General features: G+C 33.0%; 2 protein-coding genes across 2 annotated transcripts; both read right to left on the bottom strand.

Moving 5' to 3' along the window:
• Positions 1-508: 508 nt before the first annotated feature.
• On the bottom strand, positions 509-2,506 carry LOC105961593 (polyphenol oxidase I, chloroplastic). Its single transcript, XM_012985820.2, has one exon. It carries the CDS (start codon positions 2,364-2,366, stop codon positions 609-611), a length of 1,758 nt encoding a protein of 585 aa, XP_012841274.2. The 5' UTR covers positions 2,367-2,506; the 3' UTR covers positions 509-608.
• An 8,516-nt stretch (positions 2,507-11,022) lies between these two features.
• On the bottom strand, positions 11,023-15,131 carry LOC105961592 (casein kinase 1-like protein HD16). The gene is made up of 16 exons (XM_012985819.2): positions 14,636-15,131; positions 14,097-14,228; positions 13,953-14,026; positions 13,790-13,859; positions 13,653-13,708; positions 13,488-13,559; positions 13,322-13,416; positions 13,166-13,232; positions 12,938-13,079; positions 12,633-12,854; positions 12,376-12,533; positions 12,136-12,310; positions 11,944-12,034; positions 11,700-11,857; positions 11,397-11,588; positions 11,023-11,311 (listed from the first exon to the last, which is right to left on the bottom strand). Exons 1-16 carry the CDS (start codon positions 14,657-14,659, stop codon positions 11,252-11,254), a joined length of 1,788 nt encoding a protein of 595 aa, XP_012841273.2. The 5' UTR covers positions 14,660-15,131; the 3' UTR covers positions 11,023-11,251.
• Between the last annotated feature and the right edge of the window lie 6,715 nt (positions 15,132-21,846).

Here is a 21,846-nt window from a genome sequence, read left to right as displayed (position 1 = left end):
AAACAAGCTGCAGATGGTCCATGAGAAAAAAAAATAAAATCAAAACCACGCATTATGTACGGGAAAGTAAGTGTTTATTTGATGATATACTTGATGAAATATATTAGGTAATTATTAACTGTTGATCTGTATATGATCACACACATTCATATATATATATATATATATATATATATATATATATATATATATATATATATATTGGAAAGTTATTTCATCACATTAACAGTTGATATTTACCCTCTGTATTTCATCGGTGGTAGTAGCATCTCAATAACCGGATAACAAGTGGTACAGGAACCATAGGAATATTACAAGAATGTCCATTTTCCTTTTCCTTATTCATTTTCCTCAATCGGTGGGAAATGTCAATTTCTAAGAAGATATTATTTTTCCAACTTGCCGAGAATATAATTTGGAACATTTGGATTTAACTATTTGAAGCTAGACATTGATAATCCATTTGTTAAATTGCACAAAGCCAATGAAATACATAATTCACACCCAATAAACCAATATAATAGCTCTTTTATTTATTTTAACAATTGCGGGTCGACTCGAAAAGTTACACCATACATCAGCACTCGAAACAAGAAACGTAATCTCAATCACGAAGCATAAATGATCTTGATTCCACCAATGGTAATATCCTCTCCCCCGGCTTTCGGGACCAAAGCAACCAATATCTGATCGTCGTCTTCAACGTCCAAATCCTCAAGCAGCTCCGTCAATCCCAACCTTATCTTACTCTTCGTCCTTGTCGAATTCTTGTGCGGCACTTGCGAGTAGGCACCGGCGAACTCCGCCTTGTCCCTAAGCTCCTCCGGCTTATCATCCTCGTCGTTAATAAAAACCTCAAACCTCACGAACTTAGAATTGTCCACCTCTATTCCCTCTATCACAAGCAACTCCTCTTCGTCTTCCTTGTCCTTTTTGCTCCTCGATTTCCTAGGCCTGTCGACGAGCACTTTGACAACTTTGTCCAATTTGACCGGGAATATAGTATCGGTAGCCGTAGGCGCTTTGGAATTCAAGGCGGCTTTAGATTTCTTCACTTTAGGCTTCGGCCGATAGTTCACCCACGGGTTGTCCACTTTCTGATACGTGTACCCCATTTTCTCGTTGTCCAACGCGTCCTTTACGTTCACCTGGACGAGGTTGGCGTTCTCGTCGTAGAACAAGTAGGTGGCGTCAAGCCAGTCCTTGTCTTTAAAGCCCTTGGGCTTTTTACCCCTCAGGCCCTGCCACGTTGACCAGAGACGGTCAATGTTGGCGTGGTGGCTGTAGAAGAGCGACTCCCGCCCAGCGGAGTAGAAGTTTCCCATATCTTCTCCGGTGGGCGTGTTCTCGCCGACCCACACGTGCAGCGCCGTGTGGGACCCGCGCTCGACAGTCCCCGGACCTGGGTCCGGGGCGGTCCCAACCACGTATTTGGCTCCGTAGAAGTCCTCCAGCTTGGAGACGTTCCGGACCATCTCGCCGTACATTGTGGTCAAATTGTTGGTAACTATCTTGGAGGGGTCGGTGGTGGGCTTTGAGGCGAAGTTGAGGTCCGCCGCCGCCGGCGGCAGGTGCTCCAGGTTGCGGCGGGCATCGTAAAGCGGAGAAGTGGTTACCGCGAACATGTCGGGCATGACCATTCCGGGGGGATTGTCCCAGTTCCAGAAAGGAAGACCGAAGGTGGGGTCGTCGATCAAACTGCCCAAGATTCTCTCGTAGAAATATAAGTACCATCTGTGCCAAGGGTAGAAATGCCATGAGTTGTGGATCTGTAGTTTTATGTCGGAGTCTTCGGATTGTTCGTAGGTGAGGTTGCAGTATGCGCAGTGGACGTTTGCTTGTTGGCTGTAGCCTCGTGGGTCGGTTGGGTCGGTTTTGTCGAGTGCCTTCATCGCCGCAACCGCCTTCTCGTACTTGGCTATGTACTCTTTTCCGGCGAGATGGGCGGCGGGGCGGAACCGCATCTTTGTCACCGGCGGCAGCTTGTAGTTGGTGATTCCGTCAACAACCGGCGGGCAGCAGTTCACGTCTAGTGGCTGCTGCGTGCTCAGATCTGTCCCCCTCGAGCATTTCGAGAGATCCGGCGATGAAATCGGAGTTGCCGATGCCGGCGAATCGGTCGGGACGAGATTTGCTGCGCTGTACAGCCCTCCCATGCCCATGAGTAAATTTCTCCGGTCGAATTTCCCGCCATTTGGTGGGCTGTTTTCACCTTTCTCGTTATTTGGGCCACCAGTGCTTCTGACCTGAAACCGCCGTGTCGGCGGCGGTGTTTGGGCGGAGAAGCGCTGCCGCGGCGGCGGCTGTGTGGAGATACTACTAGAGAATTGGGTGGTGGTGTAGCAAGAAAGCGGGAGAGATGCCATGGTGGCTGGCTGTTGTGTGTGGATTTTTGGGAATGCTAACGACCAACCTTATATAGACACGTCGATTCATTGGCATCTAGTTTGAATCACACGCTCTGGTCGGTGCGCGTGTGTGGATGCAAGAACTAGTGCGCATGGTGGGCATGGGCGGCTAAAGGTTATTTCTATACTACACCCGCTGAAGTTTACATCGGTTGATTTTTTACCGTTGATCTACACACACCAATGTGGGTGTGTTTATTAATGGTAAAGATCTACCTGGTGTATTTTACGCAGTGTAGCATAGACCGCATAGTATACTAAAAAAATATTGTTGCAAATTAAAAAAAGAATAAATAAATGGTACATGCATGCAAACAAAATTTATTTGTATGAACAGTATTATTACTTGAATTTGATGAATATATCAAAAATTGTCACCAAGGCATATTAAGTGACAAAACTTTATTTTTTCTTCATTTAATCTATTTTTATTGTTACTATATTGAAATAGTGACACACTATTACCGGCAAATACGATGTAAATATTTTTTGCTTAGTATGTAAAAATAAGTGTTGTGGTTCATTTTTTTTTTCAGCGAAAACTCATAATACTTTGTCAAGTAAGAAATTTCATGATAGATCAATGAACAACTTTAATTAAAATAATTTCTACAATATGTGACTCATTGATGTGCAAAACTTGATTATTTGAATTTTGAAACAAAATCGAACTTGTTTGATGGAAATAGGTGAATTCAAGAATTATGTTTTATATATTATATATAAAAAAAATACATACTAAAATTGAGTGTGAGTTTTCTAAAATTACAATTGGATGGGAAATTAAAATCTCCATACAGTGGGTTTTTTTTTTAGCAAAACTGGGCTTTGAATTAATTGCATAATTATTCTTTCAAATTTAAAAGATTTTTCATTAGAACCTTTTGTTCGTCCATTTCCATTAAGCACTGAAGATTAAAAAATCAATGTGTAATCAGAATTTACTACTATTTTAATTACCTATCATTATGGGAAAAGAATAGTTATATAAAATGTCTTTTTTAGTATATATCCTGTGGTGCAACTCGCCAACTCGAAAAGAAAACAAAATACTACTTCTCATTTTATTTGTGGTTTTGAGCTGATGCACGAGTATTAAAAAAAGGGGTAATGGCAAATAGGCCCATGATAAGGGCACTTAATTAAAACAGGGACATCCAATTTTTTTGTCTTTCAAATAAATACGGCTCATTCAAACTTATTTGCAAATAAGGAAAATTCTTTTATACATACCAAAATTACGCTCAATTCATTGAAACCCAATTTAACTTCAATTTCATGATTTACACCCCAATTTAGGCCAATTTCATCAATTAACCAATTTTAACCCTAATTTCAATTTTGACCCGCCACCACCGGAGACCGCCGGTCGCCGCCGTTGACCGGCGTTGACTTTTTTTTTTTTGAAATTTTTTTTCCTGAAATTTTGTTTTTCCGGCCGGTGCTGCCGTTGACCGCCGGGTCTCCGGCGTTGACTTTTTTTTTATAATTTTTTTTTCTTAAAAATAATATTTTAATTAATATTACTGTCTTGGCTGCTAAATTACTGTCTCCGGCAGTTATTTTACTGTCGGAGACACTAATTTAACTGTTAATTGACTCTTTTTTTTTTTCTTCAAAAATATTTTAATTAATATTACAGTATTCGTGGCTAAATTACTGTCTCCAACACTTATTTAACTGTCGGAGACAGTAATTTAACTGTTAATTGACTTTTTTATTCTTAAAAAAAAAATAATTAATTAATATTACTGTATTCGTTGCTAAATTACTGTCTCCGGCAGTTATTTAACTGTCGGAGACAATAATTTAACTATTAATTGGCGTTTTTTTTTCCTTAAAAAAAATTATTTTAATTAATATTACTGCATTGGATGTTAAATTACTGTCTCCAACAGTAATTTAACTGTCTTAGACAATAATTTTAATAATATTACTGTTCGGAAAAATAATATTCATAATATTATTGTCCCAAACAGTAATATTACTGTCTAAGACAGTAATTTAGTAGCCAATACAGTAATATTAATTAAAATATTTGTTTTCTAAGAAAAACAATTCAAAAAAAAAAAAAAATCAACGCCGGAGACCGGCGGTCAACGGTGGTAGACCGGCCGGAAAAAAATTCAGGAAAAAAAAAAAGTCAACGTCGAAATCTGGCCGGAAAAAAAACATTTCAGAAAAAAACTTATTTTCTGAAAAAAAAAAAATTTGGGGGTTAATGTGATATATTTGTTTGAAACCGGGGTCAATGTGTAAATTAAGGAAGTTAAAGCATAATGGGTGGAATTGATAAGAATTATATTATTGAGGGTATTTTAGACTAAAAACATGGGGATGAGCTTAATTGAGAGACTGTTTTTTTTGTGGAACAAAATGCATTTAAGTCCCATGTGATGGGCCTTTTTGCCATTTGTCCTTAAAAAAAAGTAGTAAATGTGCGTGGAATTTGAGAAAATCATAATAATATGACTAGAAAGCCACTTTCTTTAATTATTTCACCTAATTTTATTAAGAGCATTAAGGATAAATATGAGAAAAAAATAATAAATGTTTCATTGCAAATCCAGAGTGACAACTATTTTCAAATATTTTTTTTAGAAAGACAAATAAAAGGAGAATGTATTTAATTGACATCTTTTATTGTAGTTTTATACATTTTTTCCCTCTTTCAATAATTTAACCATATATTTAATTTTATTTGTTTTATCGAGTTAAAATAATATTAAATCATTTTTCCAGAGCTTAGACCCCAAAAATCCCAGGACCACCTTGCAAAAACCAATACATATATATAATCACTAATTTTTGTTAATGCTTTATAGTTTTATTTCTAAATGTTGGATTATTATTCAAAATATTTAGTTATATTTAGATATTATTTTTTTAATTCTTAAAAGTCTTCCGATTTAATATTTTCATTTTTTTAGGAAATAATGTGGGATTCGATTCACAATTTAACAAATAAGGACCATGAAATTTTCATTATATATCCAAAATAGCAGTCGTACTCTGACAGATATCATGCATTCAATAGCGGAATACATTTTCCTTCGTCCAAAAAAACGAGAAAATAACTTTGTATATTAGAAACTTTATGAATATACATTTATTTATTATATTATTATCAATAATAATAATAATAATAATAAAATAAAATAAAATAACATTTATTTCATCGTATTTTTTCTAAGAAAACCTATTACTGAAAAAAAAAGAACAAAAAAAAAAAGAGAAAGACAATTACCACGTGCTACAACCTTGATTTGATTTGAAATTTCAAGGGATTGGTTTTTTGTGTCCACTTATTTTGTAAGAAGTTGTTTTCTTGCTAGTGATTATTTTATTTTATTTTAGCAGCCCACGTGCCAATATTTGTACGTCTTTCAATTATATTTGAAGGATCGTTTCCAGGTAAATATGAAAAACATGTTCATTTATATTTGGGCGAATTTTACGTAGGCCACCAGGCTTGTCCTGGTCTGAATGTTTTTTTTCGGTGGTAGGTCGTAGTTGCTCCCGTTAGCAAACTCGCATTAGTTAACTTTAATTAATCAATTTTTTTTCATTTTTCATTTTTTTTTTCTTTTATCTTTTTACCGGTGGTAGGTTGTCGGAGCTCCGATTAGCCAACTCAATATTAGTTAACTTCAACAATAGCTAGCTTTAACATTGGTAGACATTTTTTTTCGACGGCCGATCATCAGTTATGCGGTTAATTAGCTCACTCATCATTAATTAACTTCAATATTAGTTAACATTCAACCTTTTTTTCTCTCCCATGGCGAATCGTCGGAGCTACGATTAGCTTATTTTAACATTAAAACTGTCGAGTGCCAAATAATGCTTAGTCAGCTAATCGAAGCCCTAAATAGCCACCGCCGAAAAAGAAGGATTAAAAGAAAAAAAAAATTGTTGGATGTTAGCTAATGCAAAGTGGACTAATGAATAGTCATGGTAATCAGAGTTTCGACATCCCGTTGCCGAAAAAAAAATCAGTTAAAAGAAAAAAAGTTGGACGTCAGCTAATATGTAGTCGCTAATACAAGTCAACTAATTGCAGCTTCGACGACCCGCCGCTGGAAAAAAATAAATAAAAAACAAAGATAAAAGAAAGAAAATATAATATGTCAGCTAATGTTAAAGTTAACTAATGCTGAGTCAGCTAATCGGTGCTCCGACGAACAACCGCTGGAAAAAAAAAAAAAAAGATATGTCAACTAATGTCAAAAGTAACTAATGTTGAATTTAACTAACGTTGAGTCAGCTAACCAGAGCTACGACGATCCACCACTAGAAAAAGATTAAAAGGAAAAAAAACAGATAAAAGAAAAAAAATGGAAGGTCAAATTTCAACTAATGTTAAAGTTAACTAATGTTGAGTTAGCTAACCGGAGCTCCAACGACCCGCCGTCTGAAAAAAAAAAAAAAAAAAGAAAAAAAAATGGAATATCAACTAATATTGAAGCTAATTAATGCTTAATCAGCTAACCAGAGCTCCGACACCCGCAGCCGAATTTTTTTTTTTAAGAAAACGAAAAAGATGAATGTCAACTAATTGAAGTTAACTAATTTTGAGTTAGCTAACCGGAGATCCGGCAACCCATCATCAGAAAAAAAATAATAAAAAAAAAAAAATGAATGTCAACTAATTGAAATTAACCGATGTTGAGTCAACTAACTGGGGTTCCGACCACCCAGTCCATCGTTGAAAAAGAAAAATTATTATGTGATATTTGTTATCAAATTTTCAATTTCTGGTCCCCTTTGATGTTTGATTTCCTTAACGTCAACTAAATCCCTTAAAAATGAGTAAATTACCTTTTCTTATTGTACATAACTTCCTTCTTCTTTTTAATGTTTATATATTTTAAATCCTTTTAACTTTTATGTATTTAAAAAAAATTCAAAAACATAATTATTGTTAACTTTTTCAAAAAAAAAATATTTTATATTTTTTCGAAAAAAATATTTTCTTTTGTTTTTTTCGAAAAAAGAGCACTTGTTTTATATATATATATTTTTTTAAAATATTAATAAAAAAATTATATGTTTTTTATTTTTTCTAAAAACAAGTTTTTCTTTTTGAAAAAAAATAGTTTTATATTTCTTATTAAAATTTGCAAAAACATAATTTTTAAATAATTGTTTTAATTAATTAATTTATTTCTATTTTATGATATTCTAATAAATTTTAATTATATGTGACATTGTGATAGAAATACAAAAACTAGAAGGGGCACTTTTGTCATTAATGTAACTTATCATAGCATGATAATTTAATGGGTTTTTTTCAATAACTACCCCTATGTAATCTCTAATTGTTGAAAAATCCCCGTATTAAAAAAAATTAGCAAGGACCCCACTATGAAAGTTAGTCAAATCCAGTAAGACCCCTAACGGCTTATTGTGTTCTGTACGATTGAATTTTGCGGCTGGGGGTGCGTGTTCTGACCTGAAAAAACCTAAATACCCTGTAAATAACCAAATCAAAAATTAAACATTAGTCCCAAATTTTAATCACCCAAAAATAAAATTTTCAGAATTTCCAATTCAGTCCTTGCTAATTTCAAAAACGCCCTCTCTCCAAATCATCTCATCCCGATCAAACTCTCCAGCATTTTCATGCCCAACACACACAAAATGCTTCCCGACGGCGCCCCTTTGCCAGACATAGACTAGCAAATATTTTTCTTCCGGACGCTTTTTCGACATAATTTTTTTCAGATGGACCACTCCCTTCATGTTTCTCCACCAAAAAAACCAAAAAAATAAAACCAACTGACATTGTGAGCTTCAGGCTCTTTCCTGTATCAAACCAAAAAAAAAGTCGAATATTTTACAAGATCTGAGCTAAAAGCTTTTCCTTGGAACACAAAAAAACCCAAAAATTCCAGAAAAATGCTCAGAATATACACCACTGTACATGTAATTTCAGAAAACTTGTCAGAAAACTCCAATTTTTCTTGCAACAAAATAATCCCAAAGGTTCACTCCTTTCTTCTCATGATATTATGCTCCAAATGTGTTGACCTCGATGAAGATGGTGGCGCACATAAGATGATTGATATGGAAGAGAAAGTTGGGGTGGGGTACACTTAGCGGCGGATCTGGCTATGGTCTAGGGTGTGCAGTTGCACACCCTTGATTTTATACAAAATGTACTGTTATACATATGTTCACACAAAAGGCTATTGGTTGAGGTGGTAAAGATATGGGTCTCGAGTTCAAAATACATTCTCTAAAAAACTGATTTATTTTTCAAATCTTCACATTTTTCACCTTTTTGCTCTTTAAATATTTCTACAGTTCACCTAAAACTTGTAAATTGTAAACTTTTGGTCCACTATTTTTATAAATTTCACCTTTTTTCTCTTTAAATATTTCCACAATTCACCTAGAATTTGTAAATTGTAAATTTTTGGTCCACTATTTTTATAAAGTGATATTTAAATTTTGTATTCTACAATTTCGAACCCCCGTGGCAAAAATCCTGGATTCGCCAGTGGGTACACTACTGAAAGGGGAAGATTTCGAACGGTAACTCTGGAATTTGATTGCTTCGACGAGGGCACTGTTTTGTTTTCCGGCAATTGAGTCGGCGTTCTCCCGATCAAGAAACTGCGGGATACATTTAGGGGCAGTGAAAAAGATGGGTTGGAGAAGGAAGGTGCATTTGGGGGTATTTTTTATGTACTCCCTCCGTTCCAAATAATTGTCGTTTTAGGTTGTTACGCATATATTAAGACAATAAATAAATATATTTGGATTTTAGGAAAATACATATAACATGACTAAAATACCGATGTAATTAATTATATCTCAACTAATTAAGAGTAATAACTAATAAGGGCATAGTTGAGAAAATAATAATTAATGCATCATTAGAATTTTAAAGTGACAGATAATATGGAACAAGAAAAACTCCCCAAAGCGACAATTAATTTGAAACGGAGGGAGTATTAGGGTAGTACAATCATTTTAGTTAAGTCAACAGCCAAATGGAAAATACAGAGTTAATTGCACATAACCCCCTGTGTAATTTTGAATTGCTGAAAAAACCCTCCTGTTAAAAAAATTAGCAAAGAGACCCCTGTGTTATCATTTACAAAGCATACCGTCCCTTTTTTCAAAATGGGTCGTTGACTTGCATGAAATGACCGAACTATCCTTAATATTTTTTTAATAATATTTGTATTTTAAATAAACAAAATGCAAACAGAAATATACTAAATAAAAAAGCTCAAAACAAAAAGTAATAAATTATCACGCACACCCACCGTCTTCTCCACCCACCCACGGCAATCCTCTTCCACAGACATCTGCACAGACATCTGCCGCCGCACCAGCAGCTCATCCGCTTTAACACACACAAATTCACACACTCCACTTTAATTTCTCTATCATAGGTTTCTTAATTTATCAAATATCTCCGCCGGTTGCGCAGCTCCCTCGCCCGCCTCCACCGCACCCTTGCCGTCGTCCACCGCTCTTCCCGTCGCTTCTCTTTCCACCCCTCCTACGACCACGCAACCGTCTGCCGCCTCGTCCTCATTTTACTTGACGAACTTTTTCCCTCCCCCCAAACAAACTTCTTCATTTTGAAAACTAATTAAAAAAATTCGTTTGAGATCTCGTTTTAACAGAATGTTGAGGGAGAAAATTTAGTGCGGTGTATTGCGATTCCTGATAATATGGATAATTTGTATAGCTGCAGATGCGGTCCAAATCTTCTGAAATGGTGTGGCGAAGACGATTTTTTTGGGTCTGGAAAGAAAAGGCTGAATCTTGAGTTTGAAGAGGGCATTTCTGAAAGTATTAGGGACTGAATTTAAAAAAGATGAAAACTTCATTCTGGGCATATGAAAATTTTAGGGTGAATTTGTAAATTTCGAAACTTCTAATTTAAAGGGTACTCGGGTCTTTTCAAGTCCAAAAACACTCGCCTAGTCGCACAAACCGCGAGTGTATCCCACGCCAAACTCGCAGGGACTTTATTGCCTTTGACTAATTTTCATAGGGGGGTTTGTGCTAATTTTTTTAACACAGGTGTTTTTTCAGCAATTCAAGATTACACAAGGGTGGTTCTTGCAAAAAACCCGGAAAATACAGGGTGGTGTGCTATATCAAACGCTTTTTAAAATAGGGGGTCATTGTTAAATTTTATTGGAATAACACAACGGGGTCTGTGCTATTAGCTCTAATTTTATTGGACATCCCAGTACCCAATTCCCAATTAGCCATGATAAAACATTACAAAATTATGTTGGCAGCTCTGGAAAATAATACGACTAACCAAATTTAATACTGTTGAGATGGTGTTAATCGACCGCATGTAATGTTTATTTGTTAAATTTGTATTATTTATCGTCTAACAGAACATAATATTCAAAAAATTATTCTTCTTTGAAATTTTTCATAAACTAAAGCTTTTTAATTACACAACTGGATAAGAAATCTATTTATCGGGGTTACTCAGTTTCACACTGTCTAATTAGTTATTCAACCCTGTAACTTGTACGGAAGAATACATACATGCATTTCAATTCAACAATATAAACTATCAGAAAAATCTAATTAATTAATTAATCAAACAAAAAACAGATTTCAGTAATTTTCCATTGCAAAAGAAAAAAACTGATTGCATTTATCACAATACCATCAACATAGCTTCAAGTGAGAATATTACTATTCTATGCTATACAAATTTCTTTAAGCACATTATTATGACTGACTAGCTTCAAGTGATTACTGTTCGATACTAATTACAAGAAACGAGAACCACAGTAATTAGAGTAACTATAAAAGAAAATATATTTGAAGCCTAGCCTCGCCTCGCCTCGTCACACGTTGGATCTTCCATAGCACAAAGATATGACATAACGATTATTGTTCCTACATTCCTGCAAGTAAACTCAAACAAATATATACATATACATATATGTATATGCAAGCAATGGAAAAGAAAATTCGAAAATAAAAATGAACCTCGATACGTTGATATGGAAAAGTAAGTGACCGAAGTATCCCCTGTGTATTAGTATTAGAAGGTTTCTGTGTGGGAGCACTAAAAATAATGGCAGTTTGATCGTTTGTCGCTGCAATTGAAGTGATAGAGTAGTAAGCTTCCCATCTCTTATGAACACCTTCACTCGGGTAAAGAAAGTCTAGCTCCACAACCTGATCGAAGCCAATACAAATTATAGAAACCAATTAATTAATCATTTTTAATTTTTTTAGGCCGGCACACGTAAAAGTTCAAATAGTCGTCATCACAAAATAGCAACATACTTGATCCGAAAATTCAGCTCCTTTCGACATAATAATCGCCCATGTGTTTTCTTGAGTGGCCATGGAAGTAATACTGAAGCCCGCGTCCCATTGCCTTTGAATCCACGTGTACGGAAAATACTCCATAAGTCTATATTCTTGTTCAAGATACGGAGTCCCTATAAATTTTTTTTTTCGATGTAAAAAAAAAGTCAATATGGGAATCGAGTATAGCACTCATCACGTACCGAATTACAAAACTAACCCTTAGACATAACTACGAATGAGCCCCCATCGTCCGCCCCTGCCAGTGCAGTGATGTAATAGTTATCATCCCACTGTTTCATAATCCAGTGCTGTAATTAACAGTCATTAGCATGAGAAGTAATTGACTGTAAATAGGCCATAAATCAGAATAAATAAAAATAAAAATAAAAATAAAAAAATGATCGAGAACCATGTCAAGGAAGGTAGACGAAATTAAATAAACTTGATCAGTGAAGCCTGTCTGTTTATCCAAAATGAAGGTCCACAGGTTCAAACAAGATGCTACATTGCTGATAAATAGGCCATCCTTCTTTCCTTGCTCAATATGCTGATCAACATTCACAGTTTCAACATCGTAGAAATACCTACGAGAATAAATTAAATTAAGTTAAATTAAATACAAATAAAAATAAATAAATTATTTATTCACCTTTGTTCCATTGGTGGTCTATCATCGAACAAAATAATCCACTGTGCTTCAGGTACGCCCGACCGAACCTTCTTCGTTCGTTGCTCATCTTCATTATCGTCCATCTCGATCGCTCCTCTCTTGTCTCCCACTCTAGGTACAGTCGTCGAGGCGCCCAACTACGATGATTCAAAAGAACAACACCAAACAACTTCAAGGCCAACATTAAATTTTAACACGCGCACGTACAGGAGATTTCGAAGAATATGTATATATACCGTCTGAGCAGTTTCGATATTGATTGGTCTGACGATATCTGGACTCGAACTAATTAATACATTGAAGAGGGATATATATTTTGTGTATTCAGGCTCCTCATCAAACTTCAAGCTAAAAACATTCTGGGCGAACTGTTTAAAAGGTTTAGGACATGTTCCACAAAGAGTATCCAGAGAAATTTCCCTCTTTAATTTGCACTCGTTGAAGCCTTTATGTTCAACCTAAATAAAGAGCATCAAACCATATTTTTTTTAATATTATGTTTTCCAAAAATAAAAACATGCGTTTCGATTATGCTACTAACCGGGTCCGGGGCGTTGTGGCTTTGCCATGGAAGCCGACCTTGGAGTAATAGAATCAGCATATAAACAAAGGACTCTAAATCATCCCTACGGCTAGGAGTTCTTCCAAGTTGAACATGTACGCTGGCATAGCGCATAGTTCCTCTGCAATACCGATATTATATATATATATTTATTTCTCGTGATGCAAAAAAAGTCAACAGGTACAAAATGTGGAATCATAAACTAACCTGTATCTAAATGGTTGTTGATCATAAACAACGTGACTGTTAGTACGAATATCAAGCCATCTTGCAGCTGCATATAAAAACAAGAATAAGGTTATCATATTACAGAGTGAGCGAACTTTTCAACATAAATTGGCTACAGCATGCAACGAATGTTACCCAATCCAAAATCGACCAGAAATAGTTTATTTGCTTGAGGTGTGTTTGTTTGACCAAGGCAAAAATTATCCGGCTTTATATCCCCATGCACATATCTGCAGAGGTTGCACAAAAGTATTTAATACACTAAATCTAATTATTACTAAAAAGGTACACGAAAGAATACCCTCTGCTGTGAAGCTCTTTCAAAATGTAGATCCCTTCAATGGCAATACAGATCACCATATGTTTGTCCATTCTGGCGGAAAAAAAAAAGTTTGGATATTATTTTTCTTGTACAGCAACACGGAAGTACAATTTTATGTTATTTTTCTTAAAAAATGAGACTAACAAGCCGGATTGGCTCTTCCAGACATCCGATAAACTAGGGCCAAGCATATCCATAACCTGAAAGATGTAAAGTTAGTCACGCGAAAAAGAGGAAGAAATCGGTACGGAAAAAAAATGCTGAAGTACAGAGATCAGTACCGTAATACAGTATTCACTTTGCGTTCCTTTGAAATATACACGCGGTATCCCATAACATCCCTCAAGTACTCTAGAAAGATTAAAAAAAAAAAAAGCAAACAGATTTTGATAGAAGAAGAAGCGCTCGGAAGATTCACAAAATAGTGAAAAGAAACACACTCACTCGTAGACATTCCATTCATCAGATACTCCATTTCTAACGGTTGTGCTGCTTCGACGCTCAAACTTCAAGGCAAACTACAAGAAATAAGGAGAATCGTTATTATATAACTTCAGAAAAACAGAAATCGGTAGGTGAAATATATACCTCAGCAGCATCTGGACCTGTTTTTATGTTCTCATCTGTTGCGTCGTCTCTACGACCGACGTACACTTTGCCAAACCCTCCTTCCCCCAGTTTTCTTCCAACTCGATAAACGGGGGAATCGTTGATCTTAACCTGTTGCCGATAAATCTTAATTTGATGGTCAAGTTTTAAAGAACCTTGAAAAAATAAATAATAATTAATGCATATGTTCGATCAGAACTGCGATCCAGGGAACCCTATCGTTTTTCATCAATAGCGCCCGTAAAAAAAATTCTACTAACCCCCTCGAAACCACATTGTAATTATATCCACTATTGATTAGACTGTTCAGGAAATCACAGTTAGCTACTAGCTATAAGATCGAAACACAAACGAGAGCCGAATTCAATCAAAATCGAAACAAATATAAAGAAATACACCCAAAGAACACCAAATTAAACGAAAGAGTAAATCAGAATAAAACCAGGAAACATACATAAAAATGTCAATATACAATGAAACTCAAGAAAATTCGAAGAAAATGTATATAATTAACTAACCATTACGGGAATCGGTGGATCCATCTCCTACGCTAAACTATTTTCAGCAGCCAAAATCAGCAGCAGATTTTCCTTCATGCAGTCGAACAGAATATCCTTCTCCCGTTAATGTTCGGTCCGTCACCTTGCAATTAATTCGTAACGTTTGCGGCCTTTTGTTTCTCGCACAGACAGCCGTGCACGCCGTCAATCAACTCCGCCGTGAACCTGAATTTTACTCCGATTGAGGCGGTAAAATTCAAAATGCAGTGAGACGGAGAAAAGGGGGGGAGGAGAGAGAGAGAGAGAGAGAGAGTCAATCGACGATAGCGAGCAGAGAATCTTCAGCAAATATCAACGGCTATAAAATTCCGGCGACCTAATATTGAGGTTCCGAAATTTTGGGGGTAATCAAAATGCAGTGACTCGGAAAGGTGTGTGTGTGTGTGAGAGAGAGAGAGAAGAGAGAGAGATGAGAGCAGAGCTGCTGGGTTCGTTATGAATATATAAAATAATTCACAACTGCGAGTTTTTATATTGGGATTATTTGTGTTTGAGCGGGAAAATGGTGACGTGTCAGAAAACGATTGGTAGAAGATCATAGAAGGGTTTTTTGCCTCTTTTCTGTTGTTGAAACTGAACAACTGAGTAACGGTGGAAGTTGTTATTTTTTTTAAATATTTGTTTTGAAAAAAGTTGGAAAACAGTTACAAAAATGTATTATTGAAATTTTAATCTGGAAAATAATTTTTTATACAATATTTTCTCTAAATTAATATTTTGACACTAATGAATTATTACTATTATTTCTAATCTAGGTGTATCAATTTCGACTTAGCTAGATGATGACCGTGGGTCGATTTTTTAATCGAGTTATTTAGAGGGGAAAAAACTAACTATGGTTATTTCAAAAAGTCGAAAATCAAAATGAGTTCTTTTATTTCAACTATCTAATTTTCAAACTCAAATTGACGAATCCGATAATATATTTTTTTATACAGCTATAACACAAAATATATAATAATATTAGTATTAAATATAATATCTAGAAAAAAAATTAAGTTTTTTTCGTAATTATTAGAAATTAAAATTGGGTCAGAAATCGGAACTTCATAGTATAAATCTAGTTTTAGAACCATATATACGGATACACAACATACAAAAATAGAAATTAAAGTGTGTGTGTATATATATATTAAGGATCCTCTTTTATATTATTAGTAATTAACGCGTGCGATGCACGGGACTGAAATAACACTTTTCACATTATGAACTCCTACCAACTAAGCTAAAGTCGGATATGATAGTCGTTTGCTAATAATTATATTTGGATATATCTAACTAAACCTCATTTTATCTGCTCGTTTGAAAGTTTTTTGAGTAATAAAAGAAAAATCTATTATTAAATAGGGAATAGATATTAGAGGGAAAAAACATTGGTATGACAAGATAAAGACAAATAAAGAATTAAAAAAAAAAGAGAGGATTTTGTAGTCAGAAATTCAATCTATAACAAAAGATCATCATAAAATGTATATTTAGTTACTCATAGTATAGATAATAAAGTAAAATTCTGGAATTAATAAATAAATAATTTATCACTCCAATACAATAAAAGAATTAGATAAAAAAATGCAACATCGCAATCATATCGAATCCTGGCAGCCGCAGTGTGAGAATTTCAACTCCAATGAGGGTTGGTTCCTTGTGGGCACCAGGTCCGGGTCCGCTACCTTAACGGGCCGTTGAGTTACCATGATTTACATTTCTCCATCAATCCTTATCGGGCCAAGGGATGGGGCCCTGGGGGCGAGGGATTTCGCCTTTTGTGGTGCAAGAGTAGTGTTATTTTCACTTCTAAAGTATTTCAATTCACCACCAAAGATTATAAAATATTATAAATACCCCCTAAATTTATTATCCACCACCCTTCCTTGTATTCACTTAATCCTCATGTAATTTAAGTTATTTCTATTTTATTTGATTTTTTTAATTTTTTTTAATTTTTTTTTAATTTTTTTAATTTTTTACAATGAAATATTTATTACAAAATATTTAAACTTCCATATCATATTATCTACAGATTATATAATTTTGTTAGGAAACGAAATTATATTACGCCAAATTGACCAATTCTGGAGGAAGTTCAGGACCTTCCATACAAATGACATTAATTTATTTCTCAAAAAACGTGAATGCCTGCCCTTTTTGATCTTCGAAAATGTTTTTATCTGACGAAAGTATTATTAACTTAAGGTGGAGAGGGTGAGATTTCCACTGAAAATTGTGGGGTTTTTTTTTACAAATATTTTAATTAGTTTAGTGATAGATGGTTTATAAGTTTGCAAAAAATATAGGGGTTTTTGGCACTTTGCACCCTTAAATTACACCATTTTGGCACTTTGCACCCTTAAATTGCAAAATTGGCAGATTGCACCCTTTAAACATAACTTGTTTGGCACTTTGCACCCCAAATCACTTTTGGCTTAAAAAATTTACCTGCAACTTGCTGAAAACCTGGAAGATGGGCAAATTCATAATTTTCTTATTATCTATCATCTTCCCTCAATTCTTAATCACCGTTCCACCATTTTTATCTTTCGTCCCTTCAATCAAAAAATCCTGAAATCATTTTAGCCATTCTTTTCAATGGTAAAATCGGTATAAACACTAAACAATAATAGTAAATCACATTTTTTTTCTTTTGTGTATGAAAAATAATGTAACTGAAAATTTTAGGCCAAACCCTCAATTTTTTTTTTTGAATAGTCAAATGACAAAAGAAGGCTACTGAGAAGTTTATTTGGTGGTAGAAAGGTGGTGCCTATTAGTTTCATGATGCGAAGATTTTTGTGCCTCCATTGAATAGTTTGGATCTGCAAAATTATTAAAAAAAATAGCGTTACCATGGAATAAAACTTCATTTTCTGAAGGTGTTTTATCGGACTCTTGTCTATATATTCCGACCATTCTTGAGTTTTAGTTCAGAATTTACATATTATGGAAAATAGAAACGGCTAAGAAGAATTTATGATTTTTTGATTAATAGGACGAAATATAAAAATGGTGGAACGATGATTAAGAATTGGGGGAAGAAGATAGATAATTAGAGAATTGCGAAGTTGCCCATCTTTCAGGTTTTCAACAAGTTGCAGGTAATTTTTCTAAGCCAAGAGTGATTTGGGGTGCAAAGTGCCAAACAATTTATGTTTAAATGGTGCAATCTGCCAGTTTTGCAATTAAAGGATGCAAAGTGGCAAAAAGGTATAATTCAAGGGTGCAAAGTGCAAAAAACCCAAAATATAGGTGAAAGAAGAAGAAAGGGGTAAAATGGAAGATATATTTAATTTTGTGGTGAAATAAGATATTCTGAGGGTGGAAATAGCACGTCTCAAAATCAATATTGGAATTGATTCATTAAATCATTTAATTGTTACATTGTTCACAAGCTTTTGTTTTTTCTCTTCTATAAGTACACAAAAGTTCAAAAATTTGTTACAAATCCTTAAAACTAACAGAGGCTGCATATTCTCAGCTTCTTTCCTCAGCTCCTCGAACAAAATCGACGACAAGTTCGCTCTCCAAAGCTCGGATGAATTGTCTGAAAACAGATTATGATTAAGTTTAATTAATCACATTTAATACAAGATTAACTTAATTATGCCATAATTAACTTGTCAAATTCTTACCACAATGAGTTTGCCCTTGTTTTCAGGCCTTCTGGCAAGCCTAAGTGCAGCAACGGTATTAGCGCACCCGACGAAATCCCAACCTGCATATATAAATATAGGACTTTGCTAAATGGCCAGAATCTGGTTGGCCAAAATAGCATTTATTTCATTTTTTTGGATTTTTTCATATATTTAATACCATTTATGCCCTTAGTTGTTTTGGCTCCAAGATTTATTCATAATTTCTTTCCTAATTTCCCTTCCTATTTTCCCTCCTAAAATATAGAACCCCTCAATTCTAAATTTTTAGTTTTCACGTACAGTACAAAAAAATACATTATATCAATTCTACAACTTTCAATAATAATAATAATAACAACAATAATAATAATAATAACAAAAAATGACGAAATATTATTATTATTATTATTATTATTATTATTATTATTATTATTATTATTATTATTATTATTATTATTATTATTATTATTATTATTATTATTATTATTATTATTATTATTATTATTATTATTATTATTATTATTATTATTATTATTATTATTATTATTATTATTATTATTATTATTATTATTTCTACAACAAAAAAGGACGAAATATTCTCATCTACTTCACTATTTTGAAAATGGGTTGCAATGAAGAAAACTTAATCGATTCAAATCTTACGATTAACAATTTGATTTTTACGATATTTACGAATTATATTGTATTACTTTTTATGATATAATTCAATTAAAAATATATTATACTTTAATTATATATATATATATATATATATATATATATATATATATATATATATATATATATATATATATATATATATATATATATATATATATATATATATATATATATATATATATATATATATATTATTGTCAATAATTGTCCTATATACAATAATCAATAATATCAATACGTTATTTAATAATTGATGTCAATCGATTAATTTTTTTGAATAAAGTTTAATAATTGAAAGGACTTGAGTATAATTAATACAAATCTTACTATTTAATTAACTAAATATTAAAAGAAAAATCACATGTAGTATTTTTATTCTACTACTAATATATACTTTTGAAATAAACATCTGATATTATTTTTTATTAAAAATTATCACACTTTCGATTTTAATAACATAGGTGAGCTTGTATTAAGTCATGCATTAGCATATAGTTAGTTAATTCAATTATTTGTATTTTTCAATAGTGGAGATTAATAATAATAATAATAATAATAATAATAATAATAATAATAATAATAATAATAATAATAATAATAATAATAATAATAATAATAATAATAATGAATATAATAATTAATGATAGATGTTTGGGAGTATCGAACAACGACTCTTTATATATTTTAAATTTATATATGATATTTTATAATATATTAGTGAATAATAATAAATAGGAAAATTAATAATTTATTTAACATTATTTAAATAATAATTATAAATCATTTTACACTATAATGTTATGGTATATATATATATACATATATATATTTGAAGTAATGTCCTAAGTATTTTATCTGCCCCGGTGGTTTGCATTGTTGTGTACATGCGCGAGACCTGAGTTCGATTCCAGCTATATATATATATATATATATATATATATATATATATATATATATTCCCTATAATTACTTTATAACCCATTTGGATGCTTTGCTAAGTGATCCACTTTATAGGGTTATTCGAATATCTGTCTAACTTTATGCACGCCTTAACCGAATGAGTACATTTTTTTACTTTAAAATATTTATTGGGCATTGAATGAGACTAACCAAGTCTGCTTTATTGTGAGATTATCTCCAACTGATCATTGGGTATATATAATCATTAATTTTATTTATCTCAAAGTACATATGAGATAATTAGCTTAGGATATATTGTAATATCATTAATGCGAATTTTTAATTTCATTAATGGACTATTTTATTTTGCAATCTGTATCATTCAAATCTTTAAATATTAAGATTTTATGGTTGCACTTTATTATTCCATAAATGTTACCATTTTAGATACATATTTCTTGTGTCCATAAATCTCTTAATAGAGTAAATATGAGTGAAATTTTTAATGACTAAACGTACCACATATCATTCAATATTGCCCATTTGAATTACATTTGGTCTCAATTACTTGTAACCAAAGAACTTCACACCTTATGGCAATTTGATAAGATCCTAATGTCTCGCCATTCTAAATTTCAACTCATCTTTATTGCCTTATTCTCTTAAGGTTGTGGAGTTTGCTTTCTGTAGTGACAATTACCAAAACTTGATTTGGGGAATTGTTCAACATTGTCTTATCAAAACTCCAAATCGACTTCTCAAACAATGACAAGTATAAAAACATGTACATTGTCAAAAGCAGAATTAAGAATCGAATTGATTCCTCTTTAAAGACAATGTTTCTAACCTAAATTTCTCCCCTCAAACTCAACATCCTTAAATATCTTACATTTCCCGGTTTAAGAAATATATTGCAGTACTTAATATTTCTCCCAAATGTACATTAGTGAAGAAGAGTGACTTATCATACTTCTTTGAATGTCCTTGAATGTTCTATTCTTGAAATTTGTACATTATAAATTGTTTATGCAAGATTTTACTGTAGGAAACTCTTACTTAAATTATAGGTCAAATTTTGAATTATGAATAGACCAAGTTTAATATTTCCAAATGAACTAGCTAACCGATTTGTTGAAGAGAAAATCTAAATCCATCTAATGATGGTACAAAATGTCTATTTCAAATTCAAAAGAAAACCTAAGAGTTCTTGTAGCCTCAATCCCAAATATCTTACATAACCTTTATAGATGTATTTTAAACATCAATTAAATATTGGTTATGTAAATAATCCTTCATATACACACTTACGCAAATAGTGTAACCCATTATCTATTCACTAAATGTGTCTAGGTACAAAGTCAAAATTTATTTTAGAGCAAATTAAAGTGAGAAACAAATATAATTACGTTATTCAACATACCTGAGATGTAAACTGCAATTATAATGTTTATCTTAAGGTGTACTAGTCAAATTAGAACTTAGTCTTTTCTCTCTTAATTATTTATTCTTCTTGTGTACGGTCAAAGTTTTATTCTTTACGTTTTACAACAAACCATAAATTGACCGTTCACGGAGAAAAAAATTTAAACGATATCCACTTTCAAGTCAGCGAAACCACACTAACTGAAGTGCTATAACTGAAAATGAGATTAGACTATTACTTAATGTGCTCACTTATATTCATTTTCTTTATACATAATGAAAACAAGTGATGTCAAAATCTCATTTGTTTCAGTTTTTTGTTTTAAAATAAAACGTATCCTTAAGGAACCTTCTAGTACGTAGCCACTGATCAAAGCTTATGCCCAAAAGAAAATATTAAAATTGATGCACATAATGATCTTAAATTTTGTAATGAGAATGACGATATACTATAGGTTCTTCTATTGTTCTATCAAAAAAAAAATCAAGATCTATGCACCATACAAAAGTGTTATAGGCAGATAACGTGTAAGCAGA

Source organism: Erythranthe guttata, chromosome 13 (genome assembly GCF_056151865.1).
Source record: "Erythranthe guttata isolate IM_541 chromosome 13, IM_541, whole genome shotgun sequence".
In the NCBI taxonomy this organism is placed as follows: Eukaryota; Viridiplantae; Streptophyta; class Magnoliopsida; order Lamiales; family Phrymaceae; genus Erythranthe; species Erythranthe guttata.
Note: the sequence above shows the minus strand (reverse complement) of the source record. Positions and strands in the feature narration are given on the sequence as shown.